Here is a 21,446-nt window from a genome sequence, read left to right as displayed (position 1 = left end):
TGAGGACCAGTTTGAGGATCTTGATCTAAATTTTAAAAATGTATAGCCAATACATGACTGTATAAAGATATGCAAGATATTTCATGCTCTGAACTACTATTCCTTTTCTTAGAGAAGCAGATGTAATTATATATGCATGGAATCATCATAGTCACTGACATTTGAATAATGCCTATTTTAAACCTGTTCTTATCTAGGTATGAATTTACAACATCACAGTTCATTTCAAGAACCACTAGAGCCCTGGCAGCCATCACTTCCTGCCGCAGAAGAACCTCATATCTCTCCAGGGGACATTAGGACATGCAGGAGCCTTGATGGTAGGGGCAATAGCTAATGAAATAAACAGCTCACAAGTGGTTGATAGAACCCCACCGAAGAGAAATAACACCAATCTTTGGAATATAATACTTATTCGGGAGTTCAGCTCTGTTCTTTTTTACATTTGCCTTTCTACAGTATAAGGTAATGAATCTCATAATGTAAAATATCAAATGTAAGCTAAGAAGCCCATATGGAATTGAATAATATACTGTATTTATACTTATATAATGAGCACGAGATGGATATAGGTTGCTGGATTTTTGTCAGATTATATCATGCACTTTGTTTAAATGTACATTTTGTAAAAATCATTTATTTCTATAACACACTGATGTTAATGTTGGCGGCTCAGATAGGCATGGAGTAGTTGATTCTGTCATGCCAGACTGCAATGTGGTTGAGGAAAGAATTCCTCTTATATTCTAAATGTTTCCTGTACTCCTCAATCAATCCTCAGTCCCTATCCATTCCATATCCTTCACCTTTATTTGTTCTGCAGGCAAGAGATAAGGGGCTTAGGGATATGGGGGTCAAAGGAGCACACCCAAGCTACACAGCCATTTCAGTAGGAGGAACTGAAGCCTCTACCTAACCAGGTTATTTGGAAGGAACACCAGTTTCCTTATTAACTCGATATTCTTCTGCACCGTATTGCCAGAGATAGCCCAAAAGGGGAAGGAGAGAGCCAAGGATGGTTATTGTGAGAGAAAGTCAATGATTGCATTATTCAGAAACCGTTGGAACTTTGAAAAGAGACATGAAGGACATTGTGTACATCATCAGGCCAATAAGCGGAACTTACATGTACTCTGGTGACCTCGCGACAGAATCTGCAAGCTCAATAACCAGCTTAGCCGTGTTCTCCCCATTCCCAAATTACAGTTCGTATGTCTGCCATGTGTGACATGGAGTAATTGCATACAATTGTTATTCTCTCACTCAGGAAAATATTCACTCTCAGAAACAGTGCAGTCTTGCTACTGACACCCCACTCAGATGCCTTGGGATTAGGAGGAGTTGCTTCAGAGGCGCACCGCTCAGTGGGGCCGATGCAATACAGTGCGCTCAACCGAGTGCACTGTTTAACCTGCAGTTGGATGCTGGTTGTGTAAGGGGATTAGTGCCTCCACAACGTGCCGCAGTGAAACTAATAGGACTCATCAGATGCAAATGCATGTTGATGAGGCTATTAGTTACTCCCCCAAAATTAAAAAAAAAAAAATAGTGCATCCAATGCGCACATTTCTGAGCACTCCCCAACATTGTACAGAAAAGCAGAAAATTCTGCTTTTCTGTACATCCTCCGATCGTTGCGATATTAAGTAGAAGGAATGAAAGATTAAAAAAAAAAAAAAAAAAAAAAAAGGTTTTAAAAAAAGTGCCGGCGGTCAGGTTCGGGTTAACCAGCATCTGTTTTCCGAACCCCTGGCTGTACACCAATTTAGAAAACAGACGCCGATAAATACTCAGTGCCGGCTTTCTGCGCGTTTTAATTGCATCGGTCCCAGTATTTGAATTCTTCTTCGGCCTCCTTGATTTTCTGGGTCCTCGTCAGCTTCTTGGTCACAAATTTCCAACCTTTGCCTCTCTAAGACTTAAGGATTTCAGAGGAGTGTCAGTGCTGGATGAAGGAGGCAAGGCCCCTTGATCTAGAAGCCTGTCACTTCCCCCTCATACTCGTGCTTGTCACCTTGCATCCTGGTGTCCCTCTTCTTTCTTCCCTTCTACTTTCTATGCTGTGACCTTCTGACACTGTTTTACATATCAGTTTGTAATATCTGGACATTTCCCTAGGGAAAGCATCACTAATATTAAGACATACTGTATAAAAGAGAATTCACATATATTTGGCTGCGCCATGCTGGGGAGGTAGGTCTGAGTGAAGCCGAGGATGTTAGTAGCATGTTCATGGTGGTCCTTTTACCTTCCCAGCACAAAATATCTTTCTCAAGGCCATGCCGAGTAATTTTGGGGGAGGCCTGAATATTTTCATGACAGTTGAAATATAGCAAAACTCCAATATCTTCTGCTGCTGGCCTGCCAGAGGCCAAAAAGAATGGTGAACAGGAGCCTTTAGGAGGTGTATGTTTCACAGCAGCATGATGGAGGAGCATTCATATCCTGCTGTATCACTGGATTTTGTGTGCTCTGTGCGTACTCCATATACTTTTCATTGCCTGTGCAAAAGTTTACCAAAATACACTCCTTAATACTGACAAACTAAAAATAGATCTGTTTTTAAAAACAAAGAATCATATGCAACAGTACCGAAGCTGTAAATCTAATTCTCACACTCGGATCCCAGTTTTTAAATGACTTTATTGCAAACAAATTTTGGATGAGGAGGGGGGGTCAAGCAGTGAAAATTTGAAAATTACTTTTACAAAAAAAACCCCAAACAAACAGTTCTGCCCTATTTTTTTAAAGTCTTGTCCAACTGCTTCCTTCTCTGAAGTGGAATGCCATTGTATTTATGTAAGGTACATATTTTCCTGCCATTTCCAGCTGCATTACATAACGGCAATAAAACCTCATATAATTATACTTCTTTTACAAGTACCTGTTATGTGATCCAAATGTCTGCTAAAAGAAAAACTATAATATAATGTTTCTTCATTTTAAATTACAACAAATAATAGAAAGCTGAAGGCAGCAGTCTTTGCCTCAGAAGCTGAAAAATGGAGCTGACGAAAGACATGAGACACCAAATTTTTAGGTAGATAAACACACTTTATTTTAAAATTATGTTTAAAGAAACTGGCAAAGTGGCAGCTGGCTGGATTTACAGTCAGATCCAACCTGCATGGAAATAAATTGGTTTTATATGAATACATGACACAGAAGGAAGGGAAACAGAGAAAGCTGAATCTTGGTATAGCAAAACCAGGAAGAGGCATGGGGGAGTTTCTCTGAGTCAAGTTGTTTGCACCCATTCTGCATTATATTTATGAGATGTATTCCTGTCCTCCGGGAAAGCAGTCCTAATCTGATTGCTCTGGTTCTTACAGTGTATCCTGTCCTAAATGTGTCACCCTATTACCAATGAAGAAAAATGGAAATCTAATACATCCTAATGTGTAAGTATATACATACATACATTCATATATACACACATCGCATTTTATTTGCACATTATAGGTAACCCCATATGAATTATATGCACTGCAAGAAATTACATTTGTAGCTGTAGCTATAATGGCAATTTTTTTTAAACCGCACATGCACAGCTCTAAGACACAGCATCCGTCGAGTAAATTCATAAAGTGGCAATTATGTGCAGGGGTTAAAAAACACTACACAGGTACAGATCCTATGGCAATTACAAATGTTACTGAAATAAAAGCCAGAAACAGGAAGCCAAAAAACAGGTCCCTAAGGCAGGCATCTGTCTTAAATGATATCATCTGTCAAGTTTCCAGCATCTTGTGCTTGTGAACACAAAAAGAAGTTCTGTATTTTACTAAGGACGCTACATACTCATTAGCTGAAATGTTCCTGCAATATATAACACAGAATTTTCATTTAATAAGACGCAGCTACAGTACTTGCCTTTGTGGTGTGCAGAAAATAAATACTGGGCATAGCAATTACAATAATTATTGCCCCAGTTTGATGACTATTTTTACACTACACAGTTCATATGTATTTTTTTTAAAACTGTTCATATAAGACCAAATGTAGATATAAAGACCATGAAATTCAATCTGAAAAGAATTTTACAAAAGTGTCTAAGAATGAAATGTCATCTAGTCGAAATTTCCATATGGGAAATAGAATTCCTAGAGTTAAGAAATGGTATCTCTGCTTTACCAGTTCTATATATCTCTATAGTTCTCATATCTATGTATATCTGTGTCTGTCCATATATACACACCCCATATACAGATACACAAAAATATGAACACACAAATATGAAACAAATTAATGCATATGCTGCATCTTTCCATGTGAGGGTTTTCATACTGGAAAGTAAGAAATATCATTTTTGTTAATTATTGGAATTCTTTCTGGGCACACATGAAGTCTGGTAAAAAGAAATGCCATGCAATTTTTCCCCTACACTGCCCTGTCAGTGACCTCCAGCCCAGGGTGGTGGGAAGGCCACTCTCAGCAAAATTGAGAAGTAATTCATCCACCACGATTGCTCAGTCCTGGGCCCCTCTGAAACGCAGACAGACAATTGCCCTGAATTATGGATAACAGTTTTGTGATGTGTACCACGGTTCACTAAGAAAGGTGCTGAGACCATGAAACTCGTTTCACTTAACATAACAGTATGGACTTGAACCCTGACCCCCAGAAGAGAGAGGTCACTGCTGAAATCCAACCTTCCATTTGCAAAGCATTTTTTTTAACACTTCAAAACAAGGCTAAGTGCCCTTCCTACTTTTTCTCGAAGTAATTTAAACAACAACAAAAATACACACAGGGTAGGATTTACAAACTTTTTTTTTCACTTTTTAAAATAAATGAATTAAAAGCTGGGGCAAATTAGCATAAGATTTCTTCCATAAAAAAATTTAAACATTTCACCTCAAAACAATAAATTTCTATACTGTAGCTTAAGGGATCCATCAGTAAAAATGTTAGTCTTTCATCTTTATTACCCTACCATTAAAATGAAAGAACCCAGGACTGACTTCACTGAGACGAAGCAATTTAGCTAGCAATAGCCGTACTACTCAAGTCTTTATGAAGGGAGAAAGGTGCATTATTGCTTTTATTTCACAAATCTATCTACATAAGGAACAACTAAATGTTTCACACACACACACACACACACACACACACACACTGTGTTCAATTTAATAATAATCTTTGATTAGATTATTCTATTGCAATATGTTGCCATTACCAGTCGTTTTTCCTCTTAAGCATTAGCTGTCATTAAAAATCAAAACAAAACACAACAAAAAAGCCCTACAGTCTAGCTGCTGTGTGCACCAATCTAGACAGAACAAGGCACGGACTGTTAAAAGAAGTCGCTTTCTGTTTTGCTATGGCTCTTAGAATCTAGAAGGCACAGATTAATATTGGACGGGGCTCCCTTGTAACACTGCACCAGTAAACCCCTTTGCTATACTGAGGACACAAAGAGCCTCACTTCAGGCTGCTCCTCTTCTTCATAACTCAAGAAGTGTCACGGTGGCAATAGCCTCTAGTGCTATTTGTCTTTAGTGCAGTTGTGACACTTCGGCATGATCCATAATTTGGCAGCTATTTACCGTGACATTTCCCTTCAGTGCAGCCATAACATTCAGCGAGGCCATTATTTGGTTCCATTTACCATATAAATTGTATTGTTGTGCATGCATGCTAGCAGCTACATTAGGTACCTGCAAATGAGTAAATCTTGTAAAATAGATACCAACAGCCAGCCATGCAGCAGCGGAATTTCTGTACTCCTCCAGCTGACTAAAGGAAGAAAAATATAACATCTTTCCAGGAACCGCTACAAACTTTTCCCTGAGCAACTGTAATTATGGTCATATTTACACTGGATGCAGCTCTGATACGAGCCCATGGCTCTGCTTTCAAATAAAATACAAGAAAGACATAGAGACAGAAAGAGAAAATACCCTGGTAGGAATCTAGCTTAATAATTGTAAAATATATTTGTAAATCCCAGCCCACACAATTAAATACGAAGCACATTTGAGACTGGATGCGCTGAGCTTTGCAGGCAGTTTCTACAGATATGTGCACAATGCAGAAGAGAAAGCACAGAACCAGCCCTGGATGCCATTTCTGCTATTCTTGCCGGAGTAGGAAGGGGTTGGTGGGGAAGAGGGAATTCTGTGACTTAACTTTTTGCTTTAGCATTTCATTTAGGGCCTGATTTACTAGGACTTCCCCCCCCCCTTCCCCCCCTATTTTGTTTTAATGGGGCAAATAAACTTAAGTAAATCAGTCCTGAAAGGCACAAAAAGGATACAAGCACCGTCCTTACTACTAGTACTGAAATGTCTCTTTGCAGATACTGTATAAAAAACTCTCTTCACAAGTAGAATAAAAAGTATAATAAATGCACAACTATTATTAAGCTTATTTAAGTCCCCCCATTATATCTGCTTTAGTATACATGTTCAGAAACTCATAGGTTAAACAGTTTGGGATTTTTATTTGGGGAGAAGGGGCCCATATTCAATATTTCCCATATCTCCTCATTATTTCAACTCTCATTGTGCATACTGCACTGTGCGTGTCTGCTTTAGCTGCCGTTCAGGATGCTACTGTGTTGTTTACTGTAAAACTGACTATTGCAGTCAGTTGGAAAAGCCCGTGCATGTCTTTCTTTTTTAATAAGGCTTTACCATTTATAACGTATTTTGAATTTCTGACCGGGCCAAATATGGAAATCAAGATATTTAGATGCGCTTCCAAAATACCTGTACCTAATGGGGGATCACTCTTTTCCATAACATGACAAACCCAACAGGATTCCTTCTTCCAAAATAACAGCAATAACTGTTGTTCCTGAGTTGCATTACAAATCTGTATTTTTCCATAAAAATTATTATAGAGGACGTAACAATTTTTTTTAAAACAAGTTTCTATTTACTTATGGAACACAGAATATGCAGCACATTTTGAAAAGAGAAATAAAATCATATTAAACAAAAGGACTAGTATATTAGATTCTGATTTAAATTGCCCACCCTAATTTTACTTGCTGATTACTAACCCAAGTACAACTGACAATAAGATAATCACAGAATCAAACAACAAGAAACCTTGAGCACTACCACTGGATAAGTAATTTTTTTTTTAACAATCAAAACTTTATATTAACACTCAAAAACTGATCCTGTCATTACCAAGAAAAACAAGGGAAAACTGATTAGTAATTCTGTGGTAGAAAGTGCGTATTGTCTTTCTAATTTGACTTATATTATTGTTCTGTATTTACAGCTTACTAATGACAGGGTGCGATAATTCAACTACAATCTTCCCAATATTTTTTCCAATGTACATATAATCGACAGCACGGAATACAGACTCCAAGCCAATGAACCTGCCCTCTGGAGACTTGTCTCCGAGGTCCACCTCACACATCAGTTCTCCATTGCTATGCATCTTTAGCAAAGTCATCATGGCCTCCTGGTACTGAGAAAGGTAATGATTCAGGAAGAATCCTCGAATGCTGGCAGATTTCTTCAACAGGACTGCTGGCAAGGCCCCTGCATTTACTGGTAAAAGTCCACTAGCCGTTTGGTAGCCAGAGATGAAGCCAATAATTATCAGCCTTCCTTTGGTAGCCAGAGATCTTACAGCCAAGTTGAACATTTCTCCTCCAACAGATTCATACACAACATCTACACCCTGTGGGTACTCCTTCTTCAGGACTGCTGCAACATTTTCAGCTTTATAATTGATGGGAAAGTCACAGCCGATGGACTTCAGGAAACTAGCCTTCTCGTGAGAGGAGCAGGTTCCAATTACATGGCACTTTGCCTTCTTGGAAAGTTGTACCGCAAACTGTCCCGTTCCTCCAGCTGCTGCTGTCACCAGAACCTTCTCTCCTTCAGTCAAGTCTCCGAGCTCCTTCAGGCTGATGTAAGCAGTGGTGCCACTTATTAGCAGGGTGAGAAACTCAGGTTTCAGAGAGGGCACTGGAACTGCAAACTTGGCAGGCACAACTGTATATTCGGCAAAGGAGCCTGGTGCCATGTAGGCCACAACTTGGTTAACTGTGTACTTAGCACTAGCGCTCAGTCCCAGGGCTACCACTTCGCCAATACCTTCAAAGCCGACATCAAATGGGGGCTTAACTGAAGTGTCATACCGACCACAGACGTAGTTGATATCAGATGCATTAATGCCAACAAATCTAAAAGAATGAAAGAAAAGAAAAAAAAAAAAAAAAAAGAAGCAAAGCTAAATGAGGGTGTTTGGCTTTACCATATAATAACACTGTCATTTGAGAATCATTTTAGCCTGATACTATGGAGTCAGGCTGCAATAAAGTAAAGTACAGCTAGATACAAACATCAATCATTCTCCTGGAAAGAAACTCACACGTGCATTAGCAAAGCAATGACTTTAATCATAGTTTTGGGATACCTCTTTGAACAGTCTGAAAACATCTCATATCATTAAAAAAAAAAAAATCCAATACATTTTTTTTTCCATTTGAAAGCTAAAAACGAAAAAAAAAAAGAACAAAAAAAAAAACCCCCATCCCTGACATTTCTCATACTGGCAGGGGATGTAAATTATTGACTTCTTTAAAGAAGTGAAAAACTAGAATTAAACAATGTACAAAATGGATGCACATGCAGGGAGGTATTGATTATGTCTGGAAATCAGCACTTTGGATCTAATTATAAGCAAGGGTAACATTGGAGATGAGCTTAAAATCATCCACTGCCAGACTCCACGGCCCAGACTTCGCACATCTCGTCTCCTTTTAAAAATGATTTCCTAGCTGCCTATAACTCAGCGTTATCATCACGCTGAGAAAACCTTGCACAAGTTTACGACACTACAGTTACTGCCAACGAGCACTGATGGTTTTACAACCTCCTGGCCCCTAACAGGTGAAAAAGATCATCAGTACGTTTTTCAGAGAATTCAGGACTTGGAATACAAAAAGGTGGGAACCCGCTCCTACTCCAAAAAAAGCGGGAATGTGCCCTTCAATCCCCTTCACACCAGTCTAATAAAAACTATAAAAGCCTCAACCTTTACTCTCAGCTTTCTTTTCTGGCTGCTTCCCCCACCCCATTCTTGTTTTAAAACTCTCTTTTTTTTTCAGTTTAGAAAATAAGAATTAAAGTGCACAATTTAGTTCCCCCTCAAAAAATGAGCTACCACACACCAACAACAACAGTGGTATACGTGAGGGAGAAATAAGAGATTGTGTGTGTGTGTGGCTATAATGCCGTGCAGAAAAAGCTCACATGGAGCAAGAAAGCCATGGGGCCATGTAGTTGCACCCTTCGGCTTCACTAGAAAATGAGAGAGAGGCACAGGCCTCGCATGAGGCCCACAAAAGTTAATTTGGCCTCTGGTATCTCTACAGGATGATTGTGTTTCTTGCAATAATGCAACAGTCTGCACATGAAATTCTGCCAAAAACACAATATAGTCCACAAAATTAGCTGCCTTATGTTATTTTTAAACCACTTAAAGTCTGAGGGTGTGTATGTGTGTGTATAGGTATCTATATTCATTTCTTTTTGCAGCTATTGTAGTCCTAGAATAACTCTGAATGAGCTGCTAGCTATATTTAAAGCAACCAACTTTAAAACGGTCTTGGCTTCATGCACAGAGGCACTAAAACGTGATTATTGCTGCTGCCCAGTATTTACCATAGCATTAGCCACAGACTAGAGAACCTGAAACACGGAGGGAAACCAACTTCCCGGTTCGATTCCCTGGCTTCTTGGTTTGATTTGCATGAAGTCTCGAGCCTCTTGTGAAAACAACGGCCAGAGCCGATGAGAGAGCTCTGCGCAAATTCTCCTTGGGGGCAGCGGAGAAATGGTTAAGGGTAAAGCCGGTGATAGCGCAGGGCCGGTTCGCGGCTGGGATCTCACACACGTGCACGGTACCCACTTCCCACTGACTTCCCGGTTCAGAGAGAGAGAGACTGCGCTCGTCCCCGCCTCTGAATCTGCAACTTCTCTCCAGTGGCCTGGACCAAAACGCCTGCTTCCAGGCATCCCCGCATTTTATCCCAGGTTTCAGAACTATTCGGCACCCTTTATGCCGGATGCGTAAGCAATCGAGATAAGGGGGACGTCAGTGCCAAGACCCAGAGGCCAGGCCCCCTGTCACAGGCCTGCAGCGGGGAAAGTGGCAGCGCGCGGGGCGCCTCCAGCCCCACCCGCCTTCTCCTCTCGCCAGAGGCTCCAGCGGCGGCGGGAAGTTAAAGCGGCGGGTTCAGGAGGCCGAAGGGCGCAGCATGGCTGGGGGGAGGGGGGGGGGGAGGACATGGATCAAGGTGCGCCAGGCACCGCCACAAGCTCCGGCAGCCACTGTCTCGGCAGCAGGGTGGCTACTTGGCCACTGACACCTTGGCGGGTCCTGCAGCAGAAGCCTGGCATTGGGCACTACTAAATCCACCTCAGCAGATCCCTCACCCTGGCACTGCCCCCCTGCCCCCTAACGCATCTACCCCAGCAGATCGCCAAATCAGATGCACCATCGCTTCTAACCCCTCCATCTTCATTAGCTTATTTATGTTCGTTTATAGCGGTGGCTAAATCTTGGAAACATGAATCTGAGTCACAATCCCAGTGCCTGTAAATCCCATAATTCTGCCTTCAAAAGTACTTCAGACAGCAATACATTTTCTGAAAATACTAAATCTCTTTTCCCTATTTTCCAGGGGGGGGAAAAAAAAAAGATCTGGCCACGTGTTAATGACGTTCGGAATTCAATTATGTCTATTTTCCAAAAATCTTCGAACACAAGATGAACCAAGGAGAATATTTATGCTGAAACTTTCTTGCAATTTCATTCAAGGATTTCTAAAGCATAATTTTTGTCAAGGTCAATAAAATTTGATCTAAAATGCATTTTTAGAGAAAACTGCCTAGTATCTATTCTTTTAAAGAAAGTATGTTTTTGTTTCTTTCTTTCAATGAAAGAGGAAGTTCCGATATAATCTATCAATCTCTATATATATGTGTGTGCGCGTAAGTGTATGTATATGTGCGTGTATGTATGTATGTATGTATATACATACATAACTTTTTTTTTCAGAAAAGGAAGTAGATGAAGGTTAAGAGCAGAGTTTGCTTTTCCCAACTAATTGCACAGTTCTGAGTCACAGCGTGTATTTATACTGGAAGTGTTGAGTCCTGGTATTGTTTATTATAAAAACAGGACGACCCTGCAAAGGGGAGGAGAACGTGCTATCTTTGACAAAAACAAATGCAAAGAACAGAAATCTGGTGCAAAACGCCTGAAAACACAGTGGCAAAACAAAGTCATCAAATCGGATCCTGAAAGCAAACAAATCCGCCGAACCAGTAGCCAAAATTGTGTTTCAGCCATTGGAATCTGGCATCAGAAACTTTATTAGTCTTCTTCAGCCTTCCCACAGGCTCCTTTCTCTATCAACTGCCTCCTCAACAACAAAGTCGTTAAAATATGTGTATTTCGAAAACGAAAGAAGATGTCAACCTATGACAGAAAGTTCGGAGAAATATGCATAATTCAGTAAAAGGTCCTCATTGTTTTCTCTAACACAGCAATCTCCAAAGCCGAATTTATTAAAAAGAAGAAACGCATAAAGAGGTGTAAAATATTTACATTGCAGAAATTTCTCCCTAACTAAAATGATCTAGATGCAGTTTTTAAATCGATGTCAAATTTAAAATAATTTTACTTCAGCAATGAATTTACCTTATTGTTTTATAGGACAAATACCAGAGAACATCCGCAGAATCTTTCGTCTTTTTAGTTGAAAAAAGTTAGATTCAGGGCCTTGAAAGATTAATATTTTATTTTGATGAAAACTGTTAAACAATCAAACCCTCCAAATCCCAATCAGTTTATATTTTGACAACATGAGCTTTCCGCATATAATTAGCATTCTTAATAAACTGATTTGTATAGCTGTACAATTAAAAGAAAGCATCCATAAATACACCCATCAACGATAACGGAAATGCATTTTTATACTTGCAAACAGTGCAAAATTGCCTTTCAAGGCTAAATATGATCAGTGCTTCTCCCTATGGTGAACAACACAGAAATAGGAACAGATTTTGAATTACACGAACTTAAATTTGTCTTACTATACAGCTCTCACAGGGGCTACATGGATGTTCTTATGCTTGTGTACGGTTCTGATTGTACAAAACTGGATTTCTAAGCCTGTAACAAATTCATTTTTGCAAAGCAAATTTGTGTTGTATCTACTGCCTGCCTAGGGGCTCTGGGACAGCTCCCCAACCCCACACAGCGCAGGACTAACTCATCTTTAAAAAGAGGACAAGCTGGGCTCCAAATGCGGAAGGGAGTGAAAAAAAAAAAAGTCCATCAACACAGCCGTAATACAAAAAGCAAGTGCAAAAAGGGTGACACTTAAATCATAATCTGACTGTAGGACAAGCAGAAGGGTAATTAGCAAAACCGTGACGTCCAGGAAAATACATGTGCACTGAGTGTTCTAGCTCATAATTCAAAAGCTTTGCTGGTACTTCGCGTTTTATATTGCAAGCGATAATCCACATCTGCTCAAATGTGGATTTCTGTAAAGGTGAGGGGGTCGGGGGGAGGGGGGCTGTTTTGCCTACACTCAGTTTCAATCCCCAGTGTTTGTTCTCCAAGGGGGTCAAGTTCTTCTTCCCGATTCGCTCATGTGGGGAAGAGAAGTTAAATGGCAGCAGCGGGTTTGACTTTTCGTGCCTTTTCCATTCTGATTCTGCTACTGCTCCACACTATACATGCAAATTCAATGCATACACTGGAGTATGTAACTAGACTTGAGATCAACACTCACTTCCAATCTGCCAATACTCAATGTCTTTCAGTGCCTGCCTTTACAGCATGCTCTTGTAATCTGTCAGTTATCAACCTTCCTTCTATATTTTCAAAGTTTACATTTCAAGAGGAAAATGTTCGTTTTTATATGATATCCCAGTCTTTCAGACCTGAATTTAACTTTTCGCAATGCATAATACATGCAGATGTCTTTGATAATAAATAAATAAACAGCACACACTCCAGTCTAAGTCAATGAACGCTGCTCAGTGAGGATTTGGATAGAGATACAACCGGTCCCTTACTGACTAAGGCTCAGGCTGCAAATATAGCTCAAAATTGTTTACAGACCAGTCATATGATTTTTTATAAAAGGCACATGGTGCAATCGTACTAAGTTGATGGGCTGGTTATAAATTTTGCTTTATATTTTAGTGGGAGATCTAACTTGAAGTCTGGTATTATATGTCATTAGAAACACACACACACACACACACACACACACACCCTCCCTCGCACCCCGCGTTTCTGAGAAATCAAATCAGCAGTAGTAAAGAAACTTTCAAAAGGCAGGAGAAGCCGGTGAGCTACTGGGACTGGCTTCTTTCCCCCTTGCTGGCTGGGGTCCGACTGTACTGCCGAGGAGAGTGGTGGCAGAGATAGTGAAGTGACAAGGAAAGGAAGAACAGGGGGCAAGGAGATTTCGAGATGGAGGGTTTTGCTGTCGATTCGCTGTTTACTAGTTAGTGACGTGCAGAAAACACCAAGAAAGAGGGGAGGGGGAGAGACATCACACACGCACACTGATGGCTTGCAACTCATCACAGTAGTTTGGGAAGAACTTGGCAAACATGGTCAGATTTCACTCTCCACAGTATCACCAATTTAATTTTAGCTGTCCCCCTCTTTACATTTAGAATTAAATCAGTAAGTGAAAGGTAGGAGGTTTTTTTTTTTATTGGGGGGGGGGGGGGGTTAGTATGGAAAGTAGTATATGTGTATGTAGAAAAAAGGAGAGATCGTTCTGACATCTGCGATTAAAATAATAATAAATTAATAATCGCCAGATGGCGGCTGGTACAACCCATTTATAGGATGAGAGACAGAGAGCGAAGCCATGAAGTACTTGAGTGTGGGTAAAAAAAAAAAAGAGGAGTAGAGTGGAAGAGTAGTGCTTGTGAACCGTACAGAGAAGGGCTCCCCTTGAGTAGACGCTGGGTGGAAACTGGGAGGAGGAGGAGGAAGAGGGAGGGGGGAGAGGGAGGGGGACTCACCGGTTTCTGATGAGCAGGTCTCCATCTCCCGGAACTGGAACAGGCACGCCGGCCTGCAGGGTGACAGCCTGGCGGAAGTTTGAGCTCAGCTCCGTCACCACCAGCTTCTTCATGGTGCTGGGGATGGCGGAGCCCTGATGATCCATAAAGTGCTGGGCGTAGGACATGTCCACAATGGATCGGGGCCGAGGTGCCCGCCAGTTGCAAGCCCGCAGCCAGAGCCCGGCGGCCGCCCGTGCACTCCCCAAACTCATGCTCGGCCTCTGCTCCCTCCCTCCCTCCCCTTCCACCGCACACGGCAGCTCGCTACTGGCTCGCCCAGTCCCCGGCTCTCGCAGTGTTTACAGCAGGCAGAAAAAGAAACTTCACCCACCCACTCCCCTCCTCTGCAGAGACAAGAAAAAAAAAATCTCCCTATGCAAATCAGTTAATAGGTAGCAGGAAGCCTGCCGGAAGCGTCCTGATTTCCAGCAAGAAAACAGAAAAAAAAAAAAAAAAGCTCAGAGAGTGAGAGAGAGCGAGCAGCCAGTTCACCCGGAGCTGTTATGTACTAGAAACACTCACATGAAACTGCAAAATCCACTCGATCCCCTTCGAGTCCCTCCTGCAGTGTCCTCGGCTAACACCCCCATAACTCGCCTCGGTACTCACAGCCGTGCCCTTTGCACACTCAGAGCACACAGCTCACTTTCCAGCTGTGCACCGGCAGCAACAACTGTCTGATCGCAGCAGCAGCTGCAACCCCGTCCCGTTTCCTACCTCACCCACTTTTACTCCCTTCTCTCATGCGGTTTCCCCCCCTCATGTTTACAAATGTCCTGGCACAGTACAAGAGCTCAGTAAATGGTTTTTGTTCGGTTGGTTATTAACCTAATTCCCCGCTACGTAAATATTCTCAGGCTTCCAGTTTTGGTACATAACAACCGATGGGCTTATTCATTCTGGCTTTGTTTTGTTTTGTTTCCTAACGGGAAAAGCAAAAATAACGGAGGTTTTTTTCACTAGAGGAAGAGAACGAATATCTCAATGTGCCACATTTGCTGTTCGGTGTCTCGGGGAGCTTTGCCTCCAGCTGACACCAGATCCCTCCCCTTCCCGTGCGAAATGTTCACTTCCTCACAAGGTGATACAAATCAACCCAGAGCCACTAGCAACCACTAGTGGATAGCATTTATATATAGCAAGAATAAAAGCTCCAAGATTTATGAAAGGATTTGTGAGCCTCTGAAGAGTTGCTGCTGTGTACACAGGGAAGAAAAATACTGTCCATGTCCTTTGAGATGGGAGACACACTTGAGATACGTTTTACAGTTCTATAGGCTTCGCAACCCAATATAACACATGCAACTGCTAGACGCCTTCCCCTCCCCACGCCCCATAGATCTGCCCTTAAAGAAAACTTCACCTGATTGTCGTTTTGTTGAAGTCTTCTTGCGTGCGCAGTCTTGCTTTTTGTTTCCAGCTCCCAAGGACCAAAATCTCTGTAAGGCAGGCAGTCAGCGCCTATGGGATGATATGTTTATTTGGATTTAACTCACGCGTTTTCATTGGTAGTTCAAGGCACAAGGAAAGGATGGACCGCTGATCTACATGGAGCCAAAAGCGGTTAAGAGGACATAAATGTAATAGAGCTGAAGGGAGAGTTCATTTTAGAAATGTTTATGAATAAACTGCAACAATCATTTTTTTTGTTAATATGCACAGTTCATCTCTTAGCTGAATGGTGCTGATAATTACACTACGTTAATAGCTAAGTCTCAACCTTTCAATAAGTATGTCAAGCTTTTTTTTTCCCCCTTCTAATACCAGAAAAAGGCTTTAAGAAAGCATTTAACAATGGGTGAATTTAACATGTGTTTCAATGCAAAGAATAAATTCTGCAGCCTATCATGTACTTTTAATATTTTGATTATATGCCAAACGCTCTGACTGAGCTTGGATCTTGTACAAAGATATTCTAAGTACAACGGCGTACACAATGTTTTTATCAAATGCCCGTAGCTGCCTAGCTTCAAGTTGGCAAAGATGACTAGATCTCTGTTAAGTTAAGCCCATGCGTGTCTTAAAGTATTTCAGCAAGCGGATTCCGGACACAACGCATTCAATTGCCTGCACGTCGTATAAAGTTCTGTATTAAGACTTCTTTTTTTTTTTTTTGTCAAATTGTTTGTCTGGGGGGAGGGGAAAGAAAAGAAAACAAAGCAATTAAAAAGATTGACAGGTACGGTTTGTGTGAGACCTATTTGTAATTGTCAGGGTGACGTTGGCTGAAGGAGGAGGAGTAAAAAAGCGAAGCAGGAAAAGCAGCTCGATGTGTCTGTCTATCAGTTGAGACTGTCTGAAAGCCCTGGGATCTGAATGTGTGTGTTATATTTCACTGAAAAGAGAAGAGAGGAAGAGTATCTCTTTCTCTCCCAGGAGTTTAAAAGGGGTGGGGGGTGGGGAACAGTTCACGTGCATCTCTCCCACATAGTGAATATCTTTCTTTTTCTCCCCCCCCCCCCCACCACTTGCGCACGTTCTTGGGTTATAGATTCTTTTTTTTGTTGTAGAGCAAGATCGGAAAGAAAAAAAACTCCATGACAAAATGTGTCTATAGTACCTTTAGTGTCTGAAGAAGCTACAATCTTTGGGAGAGAGAGGGAGAGAGAGAGAGAGAAAGTAGTCCTCCGGTAAGACTGTTTTATCTGACTGTTTGGGAGATGGAGGAGTGACTGACATTAACCATCCGGTGTATGTGCATAGGGGGGCGGGGGGCTCTTCTCTCTCTCTCTCTCTCTCTCTCTTTTTTAATTTGCATTCTTGTTCCTAGACTGAGTGCTGGGTGGAGGAGAGAGGAGATCGGTATCGACCTCGTTGCAAAATGAAAACGCTTTCATCAACGTCATAAAACACAAATCCACGACCCGAACACGGGCAAGAAAGAAAGTTGCGCTCTGAGACTCTTTGATCTTGGAAGAAAGGCTGAGAGGGGAGTGACTGAAGCTAAGACCATCTTCTCGCTGCATTCTCGGCCCCCCTTCCCACCCCACCCCCCGGGAGAGGTACTGGGGAGGAAGGAAGGCGCATGAAAAAAAAAAAAAAAAGACCCCGAAAAAAAGAATGGATTTGAACTGCAGTTTGAATTGATTTACATTTTTGTTGTTGTTGTTGTTTTCTTCGCGTCCGACTCTGACGCTCATCCCCGAGGCTGAAAAAGAAGCAAGCAGGAACTTAAAAAAAATGAGAGGAAAACGCTGTCAATGAAAACCTTTGCAGACCGAGATTTTGAGTGGCGGCGGCGGCGGCAGCGGCGGACCCTGAGCACCCGTGCCCTCCTTGCTCCTCCTCCCAAATCAGGAGGCCACCCGGGCACCGGGCAGCACATACCTCCCGCAAACTTTTGCTTTTGAGCCTCTTTTCTTCTTTTTTTTTTTTTTTTTTGCTGTTTTTTTTTTGTTGTTGTTGTTCTTCTCCGATCGGAGTTAGAAAGTTACATTGCGTATTTTTTTTAACTCCTCTGTTCTCATTTGCCTTTTACCTCCTTTATTCGTTTAGTGCATTTTATTTTATTTTTTTCAATTCTGCATGAAAAGAGAGGAATCGAAGAAGTCCTGCGGAAACTCTCCAGCAGCAGCAGCAGCAGCATGCCGAGAAGAAAGCAGCAAGCACCTAGGCGTTTGGCAGGTACAGTAACGCCTCCTCCTCTCCCCCCCTTGCTCTCGCTTTCTTCTCTAGACACATTCATTAGATCAACACAAATAATCCCAAGAAAAACCACGGCTATCCCCACAGCACCACATCCACAGCAGCAAACGCCATCATGGAGCAGCCAGGGCGAGGAGGGGAGGGGTTACGAGTGCCTTTTTTTTATCACTAAGGATGCTGCATAATGGCCACTAAGGTGTTCCCAGTGTCAGATTTTTTGTTACCTTTTCTATGGGGTTGGGTTGGGGTTTTTTGGGTTTTTTTTCCGTTTCTAATAATCAGGTGTACGCGTGAGCGTGTTTTAGTCTAATCATGCCTATTTCTTTTTCTTTTCTTCGTCTAAAAGAAACTTTTTGTCATGGTCTTGTGATGTTCTGGTTGTGTGGGAATCTGGGTAATGCAGAAGCAGGGATGCTGATAATTGGGGGGAGGGAAGGCGAAAGAGACGCCAACAGGCTGGTCAGTGCGAAACTCCTGTGCTGCGATATTTTATGTACATATGGAGACAAAAACTGTAATTTATTATTTTTTTAGGTCACCTTGAAGGGTCTGTTTGATTACCTTTAAAAATGTCTTTGGTCTACCTAAACACAGGGCGGTGGGGTAGTGCCACTGCCCGAATGAATGGAAAAGTTATTTTTGTCCAGAGGAGGAACTGGCAGAAGCTGGTTTCCCCTTGTTTTCTGTTTTATTAGAGGATTGCCATCCTTGATTTGATGCGTGATTGATCGTCTGTCATCTGGCAGCCTTTGATCTATTCATTCCTGATAAACATCAATAAATCACTCACCATGGAAACACACATGCTCCTGACAGCTCAGCCACTATCAGGGCAACTCCCCCCCCCTCCCCTTCTTTTCCCCCCTTCTTCTTTTTCTTCTTTAATACTGTCTTAGAAGTTTTACAGCTGCAGCGGCCCTTAACTCAACACACTTACTAATCCATTTCTGAAATCACTTTGGTGTGTGTCAGCTGTAGTGTATTTTCAGTGCAGTATTTAAAATAGCACAGCAATCCTTGCTGGCTCCTGCCAAGTTTTCTCAGCCAGGTTAGACTCAATTTTGCTCAGACTAGGAAAGGTAGGATTTTGTGGTTTTATGCTGCTATTTTTTTCTTTTTTTTTTGTAGCCTGGATAATTTGCAAGTAAAAAACTGAAATATTAAAGCAAAGGCAAATAGATTTAGTCTGTGTTAGAAACAGCAGTTCTACTGTGTCTAATAAGCTCCATTGGATTTTAATTTATTACTGACCTCTGTGTACTGTGTGGGCATGCGCATCTCTAATTTCTTTTCCTAATACCATACTTATGTGCAGGAGAATAGAAAATGGAGGTTATTCCTGTAAATGCAGAAATAATGTCTGACTATATGAATTATTTAAGGAGGCTAGTAATTTGTATTAAATTCATGTCTGTATAACCCAGGGATCCTAACCACTGCACTAAGGAGAGGAGATGACTTTGATGTTGAGGATTAGTAACAGGAAGTGAACCAGAAGACGGAATATTTAATTGTAAACAGGATCTCGCTTTACATATTGCCTTATAAAACATCCAGAGACGAGATCATGTGTTTCCTCGGCTGCCTTGCATGGCCAAATAGACAATTAGCTTTCTTGTATATGGACAACAGTGTGGGGCTATATGGACCATCTAGGAAGGCGGTGTGGTCTAGTAGTTAGAGCAGAGGGGAGCTCCTGGTACTCCTGAGTTCTAATCCCATGCATCTACAGGCCCTCGACCTGATTCACTAAGCTTTCCTTTCCGCCCATGGACAGAGAATGGGAGAAGAGCCTTGTAAATTAGGCCGAAGGGTTTCCCCGTATCCATAAAATGACAGAAAAACCCTACAAAGCTAGAGTACCTGGCCCTCTGTGCACACTTGAGCAAGCTGCTTTATTTCCCCTGCTTCAGTTTACGCAATGCACTGATAGTAGCATTGCTTCTTCTCCCCCCCCCCTCCAACCCCCGCCCCATCCCTTGAAAGCTGTCATGCAGCCCAGGCATCAGAGCTAGTAGCCATGCTTTGCCTACTAGGGTTGGCTGCATGCATGCCTCTGAAATATTAAATTGGGTTGCGCATTGGAATCCTGACTGAAAAGTCCTGTTTAAGCACTGTTTGCAGTACTTGGAACAACTATATTTAAATATTTGCATGTTGTCTAAAAGTTGTGCTTAAAATACCAGCTCTCAAATTTTATTTGCAAAGTCTTGAGAACTTCTTTTTTTAATGAATGTTCTAGTAAATGTTTTTAAGTGTGTGTTGGGATGGGGAGTGATTTAAAAAAGAAACTGCTGAGGAAATAAAGTGCTGAAACTTTAAACATGGCCATTTTTTTAATAACAGGTTTGAAAGTTGACAAGGGCATGATGCTGCATGGTAATCCATCCTGGCAGCTCTTACATAAAAACAAGCCGTCAAGGCGACTTTTTTTTTTCCAATATTGATTTAATTGTCTGTCTTTTGACAGGCACATATATCATTGGCTTTAATGGTCAATCAAAAGTTGGCAGGCGTAGTGTTTCCATTCTTTCCTCTACACGACATTTGGCATACTTAATCAAAATGCTGCAAAGTGATGGCTATGAAGAGCTGATGACTGAGTCATCTGTTGTACAGGAACTCGAGAGGAAAGTAGGGAGAAAAAAAAAAAGCTAAGAAAAAAAAAATTTTGAGCCAAAAAATATTTTAGTTGAGAGGAAATTAAGACCGCACATGTTCCAAGTGTCTAATGTTTTCTGTAGTGAGATTGAGAGCAAACACAAAAAGAAATGTCTAAATGATTTTAATTCAAAAAGGATGCTTGCAGGTTGTAGGTACAGTTTTAATTGCAGGGCCTATTAAGTGCACTCTGATTCAAAACCTATGGGTATTCATTAAATGTACCTTTGTTTGTATCCTCTTGCCCCTCACTCATGCAAGGCATTAATGTCTGTGTGTCTGTGTGTGTGTGTGTGTATTCAGCAAAATAAGCCAGACTGTTTTCATGAGGTATAAATTCCATTAACACATGTTTGTTCACACTTGCTGATTTTCAGTAATATTTACATTGGCATAAATGCTCAAGATGTTTGTTGCGGGCAAGGTGGGAAAATTCTTGTTTTCCATAATCTTTGGTAAGAGTACCCCGTATTTGTAGGAGCTCCTAAAAATATGTAATATTTGCCTCCCGATGGCCAACAAATATCTCACAGGGAAATTAGACATGTTCCTTTATCTGTTTTACATAGCAATTGTCTTAACATTTGAATAAGGCTTTTTATTTTCCTAGATAGCATATCTAACCTATATTTTAAGCAAGGTATTGCTTTGGCCTGTTTCACTGGTACATTAATGACAGACTTGTTCCTGAGGGTTGTTTTTTTTTTAATGTCAAATAAATGATTGTTTAGTGGCCAGAAAGATGTAGCATGATATACACGGAATAGCCATATTTCAGTAATGATGGGAGAGGAAGGGAGAATTATCTAAATGAATCCACCCTCAGATGGGTGGGGAAAGTAAAGAAAAACAGTTTGGACAATATGGACCCCTTCCTAATGAAACAGCTTCTTAATTATCAAAAAGAGGTAAGGTTGTTTAGCTAGCTTCATTAACAGGACCCTAATTATCTGTGAACCTGATGGATTTGTGACAGGCTTAACGATTAATGCGACAAATTCAGTGAGGTGTCAAGTTTGCAGCCAGTTTGATGTAATCAAGTTGATATTATACAGTCCC

General features: G+C 41.3%; 2 protein-coding genes across 5 annotated transcripts in view; one reads left to right on the top strand and one right to left on the bottom strand.

Moving 5' to 3' along the window:
- Nucleotides 1–2,940: 2,940 nt before the first annotated feature.
- On the bottom strand, nucleotides 2,941–15,575 carry ZADH2 (zinc binding alcohol dehydrogenase domain containing 2). Of its 3 annotated transcripts, none has more exons than XM_029590859.1 (2): nucleotides 14,040–14,304; nucleotides 2,941–8,155 (listed from the first exon to the last, which is right to left on the bottom strand). In XM_029590859.1, exons 1-2 carry the CDS (start codon nucleotides 14,291–14,293, stop codon nucleotides 7,231–7,233), a joined length of 1,179 nt encoding a protein of 392 aa, XP_029446719.1. In that variant the 5' UTR covers nucleotides 14,294–14,304; the 3' UTR covers nucleotides 2,941–7,230. The 3 variants fall into 3 exon arrangements, with proteins under 3 accessions (XP_029446719.1, XP_029446722.1, XP_029446720.1); XM_029590862.1 differs by lacking the exon at nucleotides 14,040–14,304 and adding an exon at nucleotides 15,445–15,575 and having other exon boundaries at nucleotides 2,942–8,155; XM_029590860.1 differs by lacking the exon at nucleotides 14,040–14,304 and adding an exon at nucleotides 9,639–10,117 and having other exon boundaries at nucleotides 2,942–8,155.
- A 748-nt stretch (nucleotides 15,576–16,323) lies between these two features.
- TSHZ1 (teashirt zinc finger homeobox 1) overlaps nucleotides 16,324–21,446 on the top strand; it is a 163,707-nt gene continuing 158,584 nt past the window's right edge. The window contains exons 1-3 of one of the 2 annotated variants that reach the window (XM_029590858.1): nucleotides 16,324–16,401; nucleotides 16,592–16,711; nucleotides 16,852–17,705. In XM_029590858.1, the coding sequence (XP_029446718.1) occupies nucleotides 17,666–17,705 (40 nt within the window). In that variant the 5' untranslated portion in view covers nucleotides 16,324–16,401; nucleotides 16,592–16,711; nucleotides 16,852–17,665. Of the gene's footprint in view, nucleotides 16,712–16,851; nucleotides 17,706–21,446 lie in introns of both variants that reach the window. The other variant, XM_029590857.1, reaches the window with a different exon arrangement.

This window comes from Rhinatrema bivittatum, chromosome 2 (genome assembly GCF_901001135.1).
Source record: "Rhinatrema bivittatum chromosome 2, aRhiBiv1.1, whole genome shotgun sequence".
Classification (NCBI taxonomy): domain Eukaryota; kingdom Metazoa; phylum Chordata; class Amphibia; order Gymnophiona; family Rhinatrematidae; genus Rhinatrema; species Rhinatrema bivittatum.
Note: the sequence above shows the minus strand (reverse complement) of the source record. Positions and strands in the feature narration are given on the sequence as shown.